We start from the raw sequence: 18,840 nt of genomic DNA on the forward strand, positions 1-18,840 counted from the left end.
ACCTGTCTAAAACTTAATTCATGGAATGTCACTCCAAAAGTACACAAAACCTTCCACATAATTTTCTTCTTTAGAATCACTCTTTATACAGTGCCCTTTTCACCAAGTTCTTGGGTGTCCACTTAGATTACAGTCTTAAATGCGATTCTCACATTAATTACCTTCTGAAGCAGCAATCTTTGCCCATCTTGCTTTATACAGTGCCCTTTTCACCAAGTTCTTGGGTGTCCACTTAGATTACAGTCTTAAATGCGATTCTCACATTAATTACCTTCTGAAGCAGCAATCTTTGCCCATCTTGCTTTATACAGTGCCCTTTTCACCAAGTTCTTGGGTGTCCACTTAGATTACAGTCTTAAATGCGATTCTCACATTAATTACCTTCTGAAGCAGCAATCTTTGCCCATCTTGCTTTATACAGTGCCCTTTTCACCAAGTTCTTGGGTGTCCACTTAGATTACAGTCTTAAATGCGATTCTCACATTAATTACCTTCTGAAGCAGCAATCTTTGCCCATCTTGCTTTATACAGTGCCCTTTTCACCAAGTTCTTGGGTGTCCACTTAGATTACAGTCTTAAATGCGATTCTCACATTAATTACCTTCTGAAGCAGCAATCTTTGCCCATCTTGCTTTATACAGTGCCCTTTTCACCAAGTTCTTGGGTGTCCACTTAGATTACAGTCTTAAATGCGATTCTCACATTAATTACCTTCTGAAGCAGCAATCTTTGCCCATCTTGCTTTATACAGTGCCCTTTTCACCAAGTTCTTGGGTGTCCACTTAGATTACAGTCTTAAATGCGATTCTCACATTAATTACCTTCTGAAGCAGCAATCTTTGCCCATCTTGCTTTATACAGTGCCCTTTTCACCAAGTTCTTGGGTGTCCACTTAGATTACAGTCTTAAATGCGATTCTCACATTAATTACCTTCTGAAGCAGCAATCTTTGCCCATCTTGCTTTATACAGTGCCCTTTTCACCAAGTTCTTGGGTGGGTGATCTCAGAGTACAGTGCCCTTTTACCAATGTCCACGATTACAGTCATGCGATTCTCACATTAATTACCTTCTGAAGCAGCAATCTTTGCCCAGCACAAGTTCTTTGCCAGTGTGCAATCTTTGTGCCTGTTTTCATTTGCCTTCCAGGAAACTCTCAAACTGGTGTATGGTGGTTTATTCGAGTCAAGAATTAGATACAGCATATATTTTTGGGGGTTTTGTAATGTCAATTCATTTAATAGAGTGTTTTGTCTCCAAAAGAAGGTTCTGAGAATGGTTTGGGGATTTGTAGGAGTTCTTCCGATCAAGTGATACTCTAGCATTGGCAAACCTTTTAATATATCATTTCATGTTATATATTTTTCAAATTAGAAGTAATTTTGATGTTTTAGATCACTCTTACAATACAACGCACAAACAAAATCTTGTACTAAAATAAATTCAGACTATATCTATTCAAACATTCTCTTGCTTCGGTCCAAAATTATTTAATTCTCTTCCTTAGTTCAATAGAAATCAGGATAGTTTAAAATAATTTAAAGGACCACTTGGCCGGAAGAGCTTTCTGTATTCTACAAGATGTCCTTGAATAGATCCCATTGTTGTACAGCAGATCCAATTACTTTCTTAAATTTAGTTTCTTAAGCGTGGATGGTTACTTATTTTTATTGTCATTTTTCTTGCTGCTTTCTAAACTTTTTGTCATATATGCAATTTTGTTATTTTAAGTAAATTGAATTGAATAGTTTTTAAAAATGTTATTATCAGTTGTTAATTTATTTATTGGCTGACCTGTATTAACATACACAAGAAACTTGAAGTTCAACTATATAAATAAAGGTTCAATTAAATTCAATACTCCCTTCCAGCAGGTTTACCCATTTATCTGCAGTTTGTTTTATTCTTCTTTGCAATCCTGTGACCTGTGATTTCTGGTTAGATTTCCACCGAAACCTTTAAGTAAAGTATTACTATATAGATCATCGTATTGGAAGTTTTTGAACTCCCTATTTTGGGAGAGGGGAAGGTAATTATGAAATCTATTAAACATACTTTGATTTACACTTAAATTGATTTGAAAAATTTCCACCATTTGAAAGTAATGGTGGGTATGGGACTTTGTGACAAATGGTTTCTAAACTTCGTGTGTAGCGTAGTGATTTGTCAGTTCTCACAAAACTGTCGGTGTGCAGGCTCAAGTTTGTGGCTGGACCATCAGGTCTGGACTTCTTCATCTCTACGGACATGTTCTACCTGGAGCTAGTTCTGGAGCCTTCCGGAGGAGTCAAGGACGTGAAGGTCCACCATGAGGGCAAAGTGGAGCAGCCACAGGTTGTATACTCATTATTTGTTATAGAAAATAAACAGTGATAGATTATTACATAAAGTCAAGAAATTGGGGAGTGTAAATTTGGCTGATATAACTTGTGAAACAACTTTTAACACTTTGAGTACTGGCTTTGAATTACATTTCGAAATCCCTTTATAGAATGTGGGACATTTTTAGTCAAATACTTTTCATATATACAAATTGTGTACATACCTGTATATCTCTGGTTTTCTTCTCTTTTTTATTTAAAATAAAATTGTTAGATTCAGCTGAAAATAAAATAATTGCAAATAATCTTTTATGACATGCTTTTAGAAAAGGAAAATTGTTTAGACATGTTTTATTACAAACACTTTAAACTAAACATATTTACATTCATTTTACGTCTCATTTGAACATAGCAACGTTGCATTGATGACTGACTTTTTTGTATGTACATTTTAAATTGTGTTTTTGCACCTTGTTATTGTGCAAAATGAGCCAAAAGCTACTGCTTTGTCAATAAGCTTATTCAATACATTGATCACATTCTAGAGGTGAATTGTAACTGACATTCATCACAGAGTAAGCAGAACCCTCTGAGACATTGGGAATACCTCTTCACCTAGATTACACTATATTTTTAGTCTAGTTGTCTCTCACGTTGAAACGATGCAAAGGGTTCATTTGAGCTTCTTCTTCGCCGACTTTTTAGAGCAACACCATCAGATTTCAGACGCTGCACTTAGAGGAAGGTTAACTGGAGCTGAACTTAACATTCAGATTGAATTGTCTCTTCCACCTTTGTGTGGAAGAACTCTCTCGGCGGATTCGCACCCAAAGTGATAATTTTCTGGACTTCCATTGAACAGAAATGTTGTAAAACTATAAGGATGTTGTTATGAACAACTGTCGATAAAGAAGTTTTTTTTTTTTACAGAAGTGAGTGTTATATAAGCTGATAGACAAAAGCAATTTGTGTGTCTTGTATAACACTCAGATTGCAGTGCATCACGTGAATGGAATGCTTACGTAGCGGGATCCGTGTTTTCAGAGTGAGTTGGGAAACAAATGTTCCAACATTATGTTGGTAACAGGACAACTCGAATGTGTTCCGATACTGAGCTGTGTGCCTTCTTAATACAAGAGCAGACGTGTTCTTACTTCTTATCAGTGTTTAAATTCAAAGTCATTATAGTCTTAGAAAACTAAGTTGAATAATTGATTTGCTAGTTAATGTTTGTCTAATTTGTTTTTTTTTGTGTGTAAAAATTGAATATATGCATTAATTTGTCAAAATATAAAAAAAATTAGTAGATTTTGTTTTAAAATTCAAATTCAATTCAAAAAAATAGAATTGATAGAAATTTGTTGACTGCGCAACTGTAGCTAAGCAATAATTGCGTAATCTGATATGTCCTGGGGAGGACTTCGCTAACAGTTGTTGTCTTTGCAGAGCTGTGAGGAGTTGGTGGCTTGTCTGAGTCGAAGAGATTTCTCCGATTTCACTGCACAGTTGGAGGGACTAGCATCCATCTACCAACTTAACGCTGAGAAAAAGGTGATATATCTGTTTGTATACAAGCATGTAATTATTTCTTGTCAAATTTAAGTAGGGTATGTAAAACAGTTGATTATACTTTGGCTGCAATATTTTCTCTTAGTAAAAAATAAGTATCAACTGTATTCTTGTTTGAGATACTGTTTTAAACATTTTAAACAACATTTTATTACAGTTTTAACATTTTTGTTGTGTATATAAGCAAATGAACTCTTATTTTCAATTTTAGTCTTATAGCAGACAACTATAATACTGCAACAATAATAGTTACGTTTAATATTTTGTAAATAATTAAGAAATTTGAATTTTTTACTTTTATATATTGCAACAGTTTTCTTATAAATGTCCTTATAACACATTCTTAACTTTTTCCAGTCCATTTGTTTGTACATTGATTCCTAGTGCACTCTAAAATAATATTAGGCATGAAATAAGAGAAATGGTATGCAATGACTTACATTGTTTTTTATGTAGTTCTGGTTGTTATAGTTACAACTAGATATGCTATTAAAGTTATATTTAAACTGAATCTACTTTTTAGGAACAAAATATTTTTGTTTTATTTTGTTTAAAACATGTTTTGGTACTAATAGTATTTTTGAAACAAAGTTCAGGATGTAAACTTGATTTTCTTTTACAATTTGCACAAAATATAAGGGTTTTCGTCTTCCAAACCTACAAACTACTGCACAATCTGTTGTAGACGTTTTCATGTTGTATTGTAAAATGAAACTTAATGATGCCATACTTGCTGATGTAAACTGATTTCAATCCAACATCGGCATATTGAATTGCAGATAAAACACAAACAGATTATGTAGAACTGTAATTTTAGAACTCGAAATAAAGTTAATGCTACTGGAATTGTACTTACTTATTATAAAAATTGTATTTATTTATTGTTATTTTGTTATTTCTCTTCAAATTTTATGAAACTTTTAATTAATTTTTAGTATACTGTATGCTAACAATATAAAACTTGTATAATTTTCTGTTAGGCTGTTTAATATTAAATTTTTACACAACTGTTAAAGTAGACTTATTCAAAATTCTAATATATGTTTATAACCCAAACTAGGCTTAATACTAGCTTCGGACCAAATGAATATGTTAATCTGATATACGCTTGTTAAAATTTTTGACGTAACTGCCTTATGACAATAAAGAGATTTGATTTGTTTTGATTCATCGGGATAATTGTCAACTATGTAGATAATCGCCAATAACAGTAGGCTACAGACAGTGAATGTTTCATCGGAATATCTCCGTCAAAGGATGTAGTGGGAAGAATTTCATCATGGTGGAAGATATCCGACATAGGATGGGGAAAGGTTAAATTTTATTGTTCTTAACACAAAAATCTGATAATTCAACACATTAAAACTTAACAAATGGGGTATGTTTATTGAAAGAGCAACGTTTGTGACAATAATTGTTAATATTTCTGTGTATATAGTTTTTTTAACCAGGTGAATAGTATAGTTGTAAATAGAAAAAACACTTTATTACAGTGGGTAATTACTTTATTTACTTTTACAAGAGTAATGCACATGGGAATGTTGCCAAATGTGCGGTTCTTGAGTAGGTAATGGAGAAAACAGCTGATGGTTTTTTTTGTGGGCAAAATATTGCAGTCAGTATGATACATCATATTAACATCAAATTCTGTATTCTATAGGTATTTACCTATAGGTAATAGGTATTCTGTACCTGTGCTCTACAATATCTAATTACTTTGTAATTTACAAGTTAAATGAGATTTTGATACAGTAACCGGTTATAGTCTGTAGTCACCAAAATAAATTATTGATTGATTGTAAAACAAAGATTGATATTAATTTATTAAAATATTGATAACAATATGGCATAGGTACAAAGAAATTATGTTTTTCCGCTAATTCTTTACGTAAAGTAAGTAATGTTATTCTTACCAGTAAAGAAGTTTTTCTACTAAGACAGTTGACTCAAAAATATTCGTCAGCTATTAAATTAAAATGTTGCAGGTGAAATGTAAAGCTTATGCAGCATTGACATCACTAGAAACAGATCTGCAGACGTTGGCATCTCTACAGTCTTATATAAAAGAGCCCTACAATTTAGTCCATAAGAGTCCTGTCGGTATTCTCCATAAGCGCAGAGGGGGTAAGTGCAAATTGTAAACATCACTAGAGACAGATCTGCAAATTTTGGCATCCCTACAATCTTATTTAAAAGAGCCCTACAATTTAGTCCATAAGAGTCCTGTCGGTATTCTCGATAGCACAAAGAGGGTAAGTGCAAACTGTAAACATCACTAGAGACAGATCTGCAGACATTGGATTCTCTCCAGTATTATACAAAAGAGCCCTACAATTTAGTCCATAAGAGTCCAGTTTGAATTCTCCACAACCACAGAGGGGGTAAGTGTGAACTGTAAACATCACTAGAGACAGATCTGCAGACATTGCCATCTTTCCAGTCGTACACAAAAGAACCGTACAGTTTAGTTCATAAGAGTCCTTTTTGCATTCTCCAAAAGCACAAAGAGGATATGTGGGAACAGTAAACATCACTAGAGACAGATCTGCAGACATTGGATTCCCTCCAGTATTATACAAAAGAGCCCTTCAATTTATTCCATAAGAGTCCAGTTTGAATTCTCCACAAGCACAGAGAGGGTAAGTGTGTAATGTAAACATCACTAGAGACAGATTTGCAGACATTGGATTCTCTCCAGTATTATACAAAAGAGCCCTTCAATTTATTCCATAAGAGTCCAGTTTGAATTCTCCACAAGCACAGAGAGGGTAAGTGTGTAATGTAAACATCACTAGAGACAGATCTGCAGACATTGGATTCTCTCCAGTATTATACAAAAGAGCCCTACAATTTAGTCCATAAGAGTCCAGTTTGAATGCTCTATAACCACAGAGGGGGTAAGTATGTACTGTAAACATCACTAGAGACAGATCTGCAGACATTGCCATCTTTCCAGTCGTACACAAAAGAACCATACAGTTTAGTTCATAAGAGTCCTTTTTGCATTCTCCAAAAGCACAAAGAGGGTATGTGGGAACAGTAAACATCACTAGAGACAGATCTGCAGACATTGGATTCTCTCCAGTATTATACAAAAGAGCCCTTCAATTTATTCCATAAGAGTCCAGTTTGAATTCTCCACAAGCACAGAGAGGGTAAGTGTGTAATGTAAACATCACTAGAGACAGATCTGCAGACATTGGATTCTCTCCAGTATTATACAAAAGAGCCCTACAATTTAGTCCATAAGAGTCCAGTTTGAATGCTCTATAACCACAGAGGGGGTAAGTGTGTACTGTAAACATCACTAGAGACAGATCTGCAGACATTGCCATCTTTCCAGTCTTGCACAAAAGAGCCGTACAGTTTTGTTCATAAGAGTCATGTTGGTATTCTCTACAAGCGTAGAGGAGGTAAGTCGAACTGTAAACATCACTAGGGACAGATCTGCAGACTTTGGCATCTCTACAATCTTTTTTAAAAGAGCACTACAATTTAGTCCAAAAGGGTCCTGTCTGTATTCTCCACAAGTGCAGAGGGGGTAAGTGCGAACTATAAATATAAGTTAATTTTTATAATGACAATTTTAATACATCCAAAGTTTAGATCATGTTAGGGGTGTAAAACCTATGGTTGCAAAAGAAAGTTTTGTATTTCATCTTTGAATCTTCTGGGATGTGTATGAAGTCCTTGAGAAGATATTTTGTTCTGGTGGAGTAGCGATTCTCTGTAACAGGGAAGAAATATTGCCTAATTATTATCAAGTTTAAAAAACTTAAAAATATCAATGTCATTGTCTTGCAATCTTTACTAAGCTCAATATACTAAATAATACTAAAGTTTGTCACAGATTCTTCTAGCTATTGAGAGATGTGTTAATTCATATAGATATTTTAAAATTTAGGTAAGGGCAAGTTTCTGACAACTGCAGAAAAGGACCTTGAACGCTGTCACTTTTAAAAATCTTGATAGGCGAGCATTGATCCTGTCGATGTATATAAGGCATCTTGAACCTCAAAAACTTCAAGGATGTCATTTTTGGTTTGCTCTGTTAGATGGAAAATGGAAGATAAACATATATGTGCTATATTAATGACAAATATGTTTATATAATTCTAGACATAGCTAAGCAATAATAGTGTAACATATTTTGTCCTGTGGAGGACTAAATGTTTCTGGTAATCCACATAAGAGCTGTGGAGCACTCTATTTGGCCTATGTTTGTTGCATTGCAAACAGGTTATCTTTAGATGGTACAAGATCCAAGAATTTTAAATTTTGTCTACCAACAGGTCTTTCGTAAATATTCACCAGCCACTGATTATTTTAGGCTAGGAATAATACATCTCTCGAGGTGTTCTGGTTTTATATGTGCTTTCTAGAATATTCTCTTATTAAAGGTGTCTTATACTATTGACTGTATTCTGTTACTTGGACAGGTCACTGTATGAAGCTGGTGTACTTTGTCAGCCAGTACGACCTGTTAGATCCTGTCAACAAGGTGACCAGGCCTCTGACTGAGAGTCTAGAAGTGGGTCACAGCGTCACCGTGTGTATGGAGGGTTCGTCCGCCCACAAGCTGCAGACCAGCACCCTCGTGTCCATCAACCGCTCAACTAAAATGTAAGTGGTCACAATATACATGTTGGTGGTAAAATTATGTTTGTTTTAGATCTAAATGCAATATTAATTTAAAAGAACCTAATTTACTACTAAAGTTTCTAGTAAAAAAAACAATGTGTTCTACAAGATTTAAAACAAATGCAGATTTTTAAACAAATGCTTGATAAACCCAGAAAATTTACACACATTTTTTTGGTGTTGGTTTTAAATGAAAAACATACTAACCTTAGAGCAACAATATTTAGTTTTGTGGTTGATCTATTATTTTCTAAGGTGCATTTGACCATAACATAATGAACACTTATTGATAATTTTATAATCATTCATGCGTAGCAATCGATTTACTATTGGTTGTTACTGGGTCGTGGAAGTTGAAATTGTGTATCGAGTAAAAGCCTGGGATTTTCTTTGTTTAAAGTTTGTCAATAGATAATTTGCATGAATAATAGGTTTTCACATACTTGGCATTGTCATATGTTACAAAAAGTACAACACTACAATTCAAGGATTGAACTCTACCCTCTTCTTCAGGTGTAAAAAGCCTTATTATATTAAAAAAAAACTTATAAACTAAAAATGCAGCAATCAACTGCCACTTAAAGATGTAGTTAAGTGATACGTGACTGGTATACAAACAGCATGAAGTCTAGACTGGAGGGAATGTGCGATGTCACTGCACAGGAGTCAAGAGCATAAACAACACATGACACCTGAACAAGTGAATGTGGATCACTTACAAGGAAATAAATGTTGGTATATCCTGTGGTATTGCAGCATGTCATCTGAAACAAAGAGAACAGCTAAGGCAATGGTTGGAGGGAAAAGGGTAAAAGAGCCGCCTCCAGCCTTATGTTTTGGTACTTGCCCTGTGACATGACGTGTGTATGATGTGTATTGGTTGAAGTTTGTTCAATTGTTATAATCTTTCTAGGTTCCTTAGTTAATTATTTTTTTTAAATATTGGTAATCAAAGTGGCCTTACTTTAACTGAAGATTGTCTTAGGGGTGGTCTGCTAATTTTATATATGAATTCTTAAAAGGTTTTGCTTTTGAAAAAATTCTCCTCTCGGTTTATTTTGTTGGCTTCATCCCATTTTATGTGATGAGTTTTTAAACCTGTGAACAATTTTTGGTTTAGTTTTTGCGAGACTTTGCTTAAGAGTTTTGTGTTTTAAAAGCAGTTCTAATATCTCTGCTTGTCACTAACAAAAAGTATTACATCCTGAAAATGTAAAAATGTAACCTACAAAACATCATTACAGACAAAATACATTTATTCCGTACAACTGCGTTAAGTTGTACTCATATGTTTAATATGTATTTTTGTTTTATAATTTTAAGACCTATCATAATATCTTAAATTTAATTTTATATTGACAACAATACTAACAAAACATATTATAATGCCTAGCAGACGACATTCTTTATTGTGCTGTTACTGTCATGTTACAGAGTACTCAGAATAAACAGCTAAATAATCATTATTGTGCTGTTACTGTCATGTTACAGAGTACTCAGAATAAACAGCTAAATAATCATTATTGTGCTGTTACTGTCATGTTACAGAGTACTCAGAGTAAACAGCTAAATAATCATTATTGTGCTGTTACTGTCATGTTACAGAGTACTCAGAATAAACAGCTAAATAATCATTATTGTGCTGTTACTGTCATGTTACAGAGTACTCAGAATAAACAGCTAAATAATCATTATTGTGCTGTTACTGTCATGTTACAGAGTACTCAGAATAAACAGCTAAATAATCATTATTGTGCTGTTACTGTCATGTTACAGAGTACTCAGAATAAACAGCTAAATAATCATTATTGTGCTGTTACTGTCATGTTACAGAGTACTCAGAGTAAACAGCTAAATAATCATTATTGTGCTGTTACTGTCATGTTACAGAGTACTCAGAATAAACAGCTAAATAATCATTATTGTGCTGTTACTGTCATGTTACAGAGTACTCAGAATAAACAGCTAAATAATCATTATTGTGCTGTTACTGTCATGTTACAGAGTACTCAGAATAAACAGCTAAATAATCATTATTGTGCTGTTACTGTCATGTTACAGAGTACTCAGAATAAACAGCTAAATAATCATTATTGTGCTGTTACTGTCATGTTACAGAGTACTCAGAATAAACAGCTAAATAATCATTATTGTGCTGTTACTGTCATGTTACAGAGTACTCAGAGTAAACAGCTAAATAATCATTATTGTGCTGTTACTGTCATGTTACAGAGTACTCAGAATAAACAGCTAAATAATCATTATTGTGCTGTTACTGTCATGTTACAGAGTACTCAGAATAAACAGCTAAATAATCATTATTGTGCTGTTACTGTCATGTTACAGAGTACTCAGAATAAACAGCTAAATAATCATTATTGTGCTGTTACTGTCATGTTACAGAGTACTCAGAATAAACAGCTAAATAATCATTATTGTGCTGTTACTGTCATGTTACAGAGTACTCAGAGTAAACAGCTAAATAATCATTATTGTGCTGTTACTGTCATGTTACAGAGTACTCAGAATAAACAGCTAAATAATCATTATTGTGCTGTTACTGTCATGTTACAGAGTACTCAGAATAAACAGCTAAATAATCATTATTGTGTACCTGGACAAGACCTATGTATAAATTGAAAGAAACAACATGTACTATTTCCTCAGTGATATATTGTAATGTTCCTGCAACATTTTATCTCTGCTCAATATACTACCATAATTATGGGATGGTTTTGTTACAGTTATAGTTTTATATATGTTGACTCGGTGTAATGTATACAAATAAGCAAACAAATTCACACATCAAACTTTTGCCGACTCCAAGGTTTAGTGGGTTCACTATGTTCACTCTCAGTAAGCACCTGCTTGTTTTAAAACTTGTGCTTGAAAGTGATTTCCTACATGCTGGAGGTGATAAAGTTTGAGATGTTCTGACCGCAGATGTACGCCCGTGTATGCTCCCCTGACTAGCCAGAACAGCGCCAGCCTGCCAGCCTGTTTTGTGCTGAAACTGCACCAACCCATGCCGGTTTGTCTGGCGCTGGTACACCGAATACAGAGTGTGACAGAGATAGAGTGTGGAGACCTCAGCAACCCCTCTCCCTTGCTGAGCCTCATCACGCAGCACGTGTCCCAGGGCAAGCTGGACACCAGGGGACTGTTAGTGGTATGTAGACGTCAACACTTGTTTCATCTATATATGTCTATCATCGACTCAGTGTTACCTTTATAGAATGAAAACCTCATGCAAAATTTCAAATTTATAGCTCAATGTTTCTTGAGATATAGTTCGGATTGTATAGATCTGGATTATTTGGATCTTGAAAGAAGATGGGGTCCCTACCCCAACTTTACTCATTCAGAATATTCTGTTACTCCGGAAGCAACTCAAAGGTCCTTTTAGGTCTAAGTACAATTTTTATGCTAATTTTCATGTCTATCTATTTTAGATAAGAATATAGGTATTGTGCTGACAGACAGACAAAAATGAACTTTTTTCAACCCTTAACGCTTAGCCAGATATTTTTGACCATCACAATGCTATGTGTGGAATCCTCTTTATACCAGTTGCAAGTAAGTGTGAAATGTGTTGTAGAACCTGCCGGACCAACAGCATTGCTACTTCATGACCGACAGTCCCCAGCTGGACGCGGTGCTGATCCACAATATCCCCTTCAGCCTGCCTCAGCACGTGCCTCAGATCCTGAGCTTGCTGCGTCAACAGGCACTGTTCAACTCCGTAGTCAGCAGCTGTATCAGAATGAACACCAGACACGGTGAGTGTGACCGATACCAGTAACAAATGTCTGTCATGTTACTCTGTGGAACAAGAAGATTTTTCAGTGCAAAATTGTCGTCAGTACAGTGTAATGTCTTGGAAATATTCATTGAAACATACCATCGTTAAAAATGTATACCAGTGGAGGGGATTTGAAAATAGATACGGGGCCTTAGGGCATTATATTATTTATTCCACTTAACTCAAATTTTAAGTGAGACATTTAATAAAAAGAGAGTAAACCAAACAATTTTTGTTTTTCCTACAATTGTTTTCGCAGTTGTATTTCTTACGATGTAAGCACAGTCCATCAAATGTTATATATCCTGTTTGTAGACAAGTCATTTACCATACCTTGATCAGACTTTATTTAGAATTGCTGCTACAATTGCTTCAATTCTGATTTTTGAGTCGCTTAGATTAGTTAATAAAAGAGGAACAAGAACATGATCGTTTATGAAGCCCTAGAGGTAAAAATTGCACGGTACATATGAACCACTTTAGTGTTGTATATTTCTGTGCATAGTATATGTGTAGGCTACGTGAAACAAGCAATCTAGTTCAGCATCTGGTTACATTGCGTAACATCATGATGCGACACGAAATGAAGTTCTTTGGTTTATTCTTCTGATACAGAAAAGAGGAAGAGCCGTGGTTGTGATATCAAAATAATTAACACCAGTTACAGTTGTTTCACCAAAACTGTAAACTTTGAGGAGTTTCGTTGCAACTGTACTATCTAGTAGGAATTTGCTACCACCAGATAAACACATTATGAATGTTCTCATTTCCACGTAAGTGAAATGTCAATTCATCATTGAATATGACCTATCAAGAAAATCTTCATCGTCGTGCAGCCATTCATTTTTGGAAAGCCAAGGGCCATACGGACTAAAGCATTGGATATTGCGTTCAAGCCACACTTTCACTGCCACCTCCTATTTTTGACAACTTTATTACACTGCCAACAGTTTTAATGTTTTTTTAAATAAATATAATTTTTTAACCAATTATAAAAAAACTATGGGACTTATTTTTTTAAAGATGAAATTTTTCTCTTTACACCCAAATGTTTACGCATAAATATTTTAAAACAGGAAGTCTTATTTTAAGATTAAAATACATAATGTTTTTGTAAAAATAAAAAGTTGACAAAAAAAAATCAACATTTTCTAGTCTATAACATAAATATATTTCTCATTATTATTTGCTGTATTCAGCATTAGTATTACTGTCACTATAGCTACACATATTTACAATTGAAATCCACTTATGTTTAAATATTTTTTTTAGTGTGGAAAGTCTTGAAACATGGTTCTTTGCACATGGCAAATTTGCACTCGCTAGTATCTCTTCTTGCAGCCTTGTCTGATTATTTTGGTTTAGTTATCTAAGAGCATAATAAAAGTTTTTATTACTATTTTGCTTATATTTGTTATTTGAGTAAAAAAAAAAAAAAAAATATCAACAAATTACTTGCATCTCCAAGAAGTCAAACAGTAATAAAATCAAGATCATTATCTGTGTGATCTTGAAATAATTCATCACTTTCACTGTTATTTGAAAATCCGAGTAACTCTTCCAGCACTTGATTGTCTTCAATACTGTCATGATTCATTGTATTTACTTACAAAACAATCGTAAACTAAATTAATAGCAAGCAAACAATAACAATGCAGACGACGAATTAGCAGAACGATAGCTGGACGACAGCAATCAGCCTACTCGACGCAATGACGAGTTTGTAAACAAACCACTTTTGCGATATTCCAGATTACTGCCAAGAGCATTTTATAGATCATAATCCATAGAGTATTAAATAAAAACATTGAAGTAGCGAGTGACTATCAATGCTGAAGTCCAAATACATTTAAATGCATTTTTTAACTTGGCGCCGTCAAAAGACATTGTCGGCAGTCTATAGAATTTCATGCATGATGTCAAATAACATTGGCAGTGTAAGTGTTAAAGATAACGCAAGCTCAAGTCACGCTGAACCTATGCACTTCTTATCAGTGCTGTCCATCTCATACTGTACCGACTCTTCCTCTCACTGTGTTTACTGAATTCTCCACACAGATTTATAGTCTTTGGGGAATGGGCTGAGTAAGAGTGTAAGGAGATCTGTCTTTCCTTTTAAAAAACTTAAAAACAATTGTGAAATTGCCATGTGGTTGTCAGTATTTTGAAGTTTGTAACTGAAAACGATGAGGACTAGTTGTAAGTGACTCCTTATAACATCTCCATACTATTGCTAACTCATAATTAGCTTTCCAAACAAATATCTTGGGACTACACGTGAGAGAATCTTTCACTCGTTCAACACATCCTTCAGTCACTATTGGTTATCCCATATTAACACTTAGTGTTCACAAACAGATGATACAATTTATGGATCTTGCCGTCACTTAGGTGAGTACAATGGAAGTTAATAAAGAACGTATATTGTGCTCTAATTACAGATTAGGTCTTTGAAAACTGTAAAGCATACATAGGTTTGTGTTCATCAGTTGCAATCTTTACTAATAGAGCCTTCTAGCAATGATGGAGAAAACAGTGCATGTGGACCCAATAAAACTGTTTTCAGTTGCCCTTTCATTTGGTTCATAAATAAGTAGACTTTGTATTATAAAAATACAATAGTTAATAGATATTGGAATTGTGTTCATGGTAGCGCTTGAGGAAAATTTGCACATAACTTCACCAAACGTGACCCTCAGAGCTCAAAACCAACTCTCTTCCAAAGTATGTAAATTTTTGTTTGTTTACAAAGCGGTGCGTAACCAGGCCAATTTTGTTGGCTCTACAATGGCTCCCACTACTCACTACAAACCAATTCGACGACCGAGCTTCAACCTTATACTTTATAATGATCTGGATCACTCAAGCTTGTAATGTTTGATCGTTTGACTTTGTATCATTCATTCACTTTAAACTCCTAAAAAGTATTGATAAGTGTCTGATGAGAACAATGTAATAGGGGATTGTGGTGTGACCGCTGACGTGGGCAGTGACAAGGGCCCATATTACCTGGGCAAAAAAATCGATCGGCAACGTGACAGGTGCACCTGCAGCGGAACCTATAAGGGCCCATATTATCTGGCGGACAAAATTTAATCGGCAACGTGACAGGCGCACCTCCTGTGGAATCTATAAGGGCCCATATTATCTGGCGGACAAAATTTAATCGGCAACGTGACAGGCGCACCTCCTGTGGAATCTATAAGGGCCCATATTATCTGGCGGACAAAATTTAATCGGCAACGTGACAGGCGCACCTCCTGTGGAATCTATAAGGGCCCATATTATCTGGCGGACAAAATTTAATCGGCAACGTGACAGGCGCACCTCCTGTGGAATCTATAAGGGCCCATATTATCTGGCGGACAAAATTTAATCGGCAACGTGACAGGCACACCTCCAACAGAACCTATAAGGGCCCATATTATCTGGGTGACAAAATTCGATCGGCAACACGACAGGTGCACCTACAGTTGAACCTACAAGGGCCCATATAATCTGGACGTCAAAATTTGATTGGTAATAAAAGTACACTTCCAGTGGAACCTACAAGAACTCATATTATCTGGGTGACAAAATTTGATCGTGAACGCGACAGGCGCACCTCCAGCAACAGCGAACATCACAAATGGATAGTGAAACCTGAGCATGTCCTAGCTGGGCGTACAATGCGATGTTGCCGGTTTTTACAATCAATCAAAAGGTTTCCGGGAAAGCTGGGAATTTGAAAAGAGGTTTTGTGTTGCCACCCTGTCTTAGTTCTGATACTAATTCTGTATTAAACTACTAGATACACTTGCACATGGGGACAAAACTGTGGGTTTTGAGTTGATGGCTTAGTCATGGCAAGGGCTGAGTTTGTCTCCGGAACAACCATTGAAGGAGAGGATGCTCAAAATGCTGCAGGAGTTAGTTATCTGTGTCCAAATTACTCTTGGTTCTGATACTAATACTCAATTAGACTAGTAGATGCGAATGTACAGGAGACAAAACTGTGATTTTGGAGTTGATGGCTTTGTCATGGCAGAGGACTGAGTTTGTCTCCAGAACATCTGTCGGAGGAGAGGATGCCCAAAAAGGAGCAGTGTTTCAATTACTCTTGGTTCTGCTACTAATACTCAATTAGACTATTAGATGCGCGTGTACAGGAGACAAAACTGTGATGCTGGAATTGCTGGCTTCGTCATGGCAGGGACTGAGTTTGGCTCCAGAACATCCGTCGAAGGAGAGGATGCCCAAAAAGGAGCAGTGTTTCAATTACTCTTTGTTCTGCTACTAACACTCAATTAGATTATTAGATGCGCGTGTACAGGAGACAAAACTGTGATGATGGAGTTGCTGGCTTCATCATGGCAGGTACTGAGTGTGTCCGTCAGAGGACAGGAAGCCCAAAATGCTGCAGGAGTTGTCTGTATTTTGGTTACTCTTACTTTTGATACAATAGTAAGATTATACAGTTATACTACATCTGTTTGTACAGGGATTGTGGCCAAGACTGTGAAGCAGGAGGATCCGTTTTTGTCATGGCTGAGACAGAGTGTGTCTCTGGAACACCCACTGGAAGAGTGTAGTATGTCAAAGTTAACTAAAATATTTTAATTTATGAATTAAATGACTAAATGTGGGAGGTAGTAATATACAACACAGTAGCATTATGTCTGAACCTCTTCGTGTTGATACACGAAGAGGTTCAGACATAATCAAAAAAAGACAAAAAAAAAAAGACAAAAAAAGACTGAGGTATCAGTAAAAAAGACAAAATAAAGTGCCATGCTGCTGGCAGAACATTGACCCTAAATACTTTGCACAGTACGAACCATAGGCATTTTTGTCATATAGCCGGTTGTCCCTCTCCCTCATACAAACATATACAGTATATGATTCGGTTTTCAAATAAAGCGAGAATATCTTTTTTACTCGATTTGTTTACAGCAGCTGACTTTGCAATCTTCTCTCCAGAATTCTATTCTGAGCACATGAGCAAGGAGTGTAGGGATATATAAACGTTTTTCTCCAGATAGTTGTTACAGAATTCTCACAGAGAGGTCACTTCTGTGTATAGATAATTGCGAGTTGACTGTCATTGTATTAAGACGGTATTGTAGTGCTTACTATCTCGTGGTGCATATAATGGTTGGTAGTGAGTTTTCTATCGTGGTCCATAATTTAATCATGTGTTATTACTAATGGATAGGCAAATCTATGTGCTTACCTTGAAAACTACCCTATAGGGTCCACTGATATGAAAAGTACACATATTTTGAAATTTTTGAGTGTACTTCTATCTTTGTCAACCAGTAAAGAGTATTTCACTTGTCTGTCCAGTCTGGGTTGCAGAGTTCATGTGGGAAGGGGGTTGCCAATTTACTTTTACTAGTTATTGTTATCCGTAACTCACTCCTTTTGGGATCCGTAACTCATACTGTATGTGTAGAGATCTGTTACCCTTTTGGGATCCGTAAATCCGTAATGATCCACGGATGAGACATTGTTATTACTGTGAATAAATACAAGAAACTGTTAGCTTGCTGAAGAGAAGGACTTATCTCAGGTTAAGATTTGGATGATTTTTAAAGGGGGTTTGCTGAAATTTGTGGAAAAACTGTGATGTTAATAATTTTTTTTGCATGTTTTCGTAAGCAATCACTGAAACTCATGCACTGACTCGCATGAACTCGTTTTTGTAAGTATTGGATACCAAGACCTGAAATATGGATTGGCTATTAAAAACATTTGCTTACAGTGATGAATGATTATGACAGTAACATTCTATTGATTATCACAGATTTTAGTGATGTTTAGGAATGGATCGCAAAGGAGATCAATGTAAAGGTTCCTGCCAATCTTACAGTTGAAGTGGCAACAGGCAATGTCTCTGATTGTATCACAAATCTGATCTAATTTCACTTGAAAAAAGTAAACAAATTAAGTGTTGTAATCAATTAAACAAATCATCTTTATTTACATGTACATAGAGTACAGTATTGCGTCAGAAATACAATAAATTAATAAATACAATAAAAGAACAGTTAATCAGAGCTTTAGTAGGTAAATGATTACATTTCCTTCTATCTTGTTGGAATCCTCCAGTGAGTGTAAAAGGATCTCCCCAGCAGGGCCTACATCAGTAATGGCTTCAGATTTCTCAATGGTATTTTCTTCGGGCAAACAGTTGTTGAAGACAGTATCTCGGTAGGGGGTCTTTTTCTCTAAAAGACTGTTGTGGTGTGTGTCGAGGGAAGTTGTGTCTGTGTCTTGTGTTGTAGTGTGTTGATCCCCCAATCTGGCTCAACCGGACTTAATATCAATTGTTATATATCACATAGGCACATAGGACTTTCTCATGATAAGAGATATTCCTGATAACATTCTGACCCTCTTAAGAGTGCAAGGCAATAAAGGGACTGAACTTATCAATTTCAGTTTCTCATAGTACTGATAACAAAATTGATTAGATTATAGGAGGTAGGAGCTACATTTGTTACTACGTCAGATGTTAAAATGTCGT

At 35.4% G+C, this 18,840-nt stretch overlaps 1 protein-coding gene across 3 annotated transcripts in view; it reads left to right on the top strand.

Annotated features, from left to right (window-relative positions):
• The window catches only part of LOC124366302 (mediator of RNA polymerase II transcription subunit 1), a 48,166-nt gene that overhangs the window by 8,108 nt on the left and 21,218 nt on the right, over positions 1-18,840 (top strand). For 2 of the 3 annotated variants that reach the window (XM_046822742.1, XM_046822743.1), the window contains exons 4-9: positions 2,195-2,333; positions 3,767-3,871; positions 5,875-6,013; positions 8,329-8,512; positions 11,474-11,699; positions 12,129-12,309. In XM_046822742.1, coding sequence (XP_046678698.1) covers positions 2,195-2,333; positions 3,767-3,871; positions 5,875-6,013; positions 8,329-8,512; positions 11,474-11,699; positions 12,129-12,309 — 974 coding nt within the window. Of the gene's footprint in view, positions 1-2,194; positions 2,334-3,766; positions 3,872-5,874; positions 6,014-8,328; positions 8,513-11,473; positions 11,700-12,128; positions 12,310-16,812; positions 16,903-18,840 lie in introns of all 3 variants that reach the window. The other variant, XM_046822741.1, reaches the window with a different exon arrangement.

This window comes from Homalodisca vitripennis, chromosome 7, assembly GCF_021130785.1.
Source record: "Homalodisca vitripennis isolate AUS2020 chromosome 7, UT_GWSS_2.1, whole genome shotgun sequence".
Lineage (NCBI taxonomy): Eukaryota > Metazoa > Arthropoda > Insecta > Hemiptera > Cicadellidae > Homalodisca > Homalodisca vitripennis.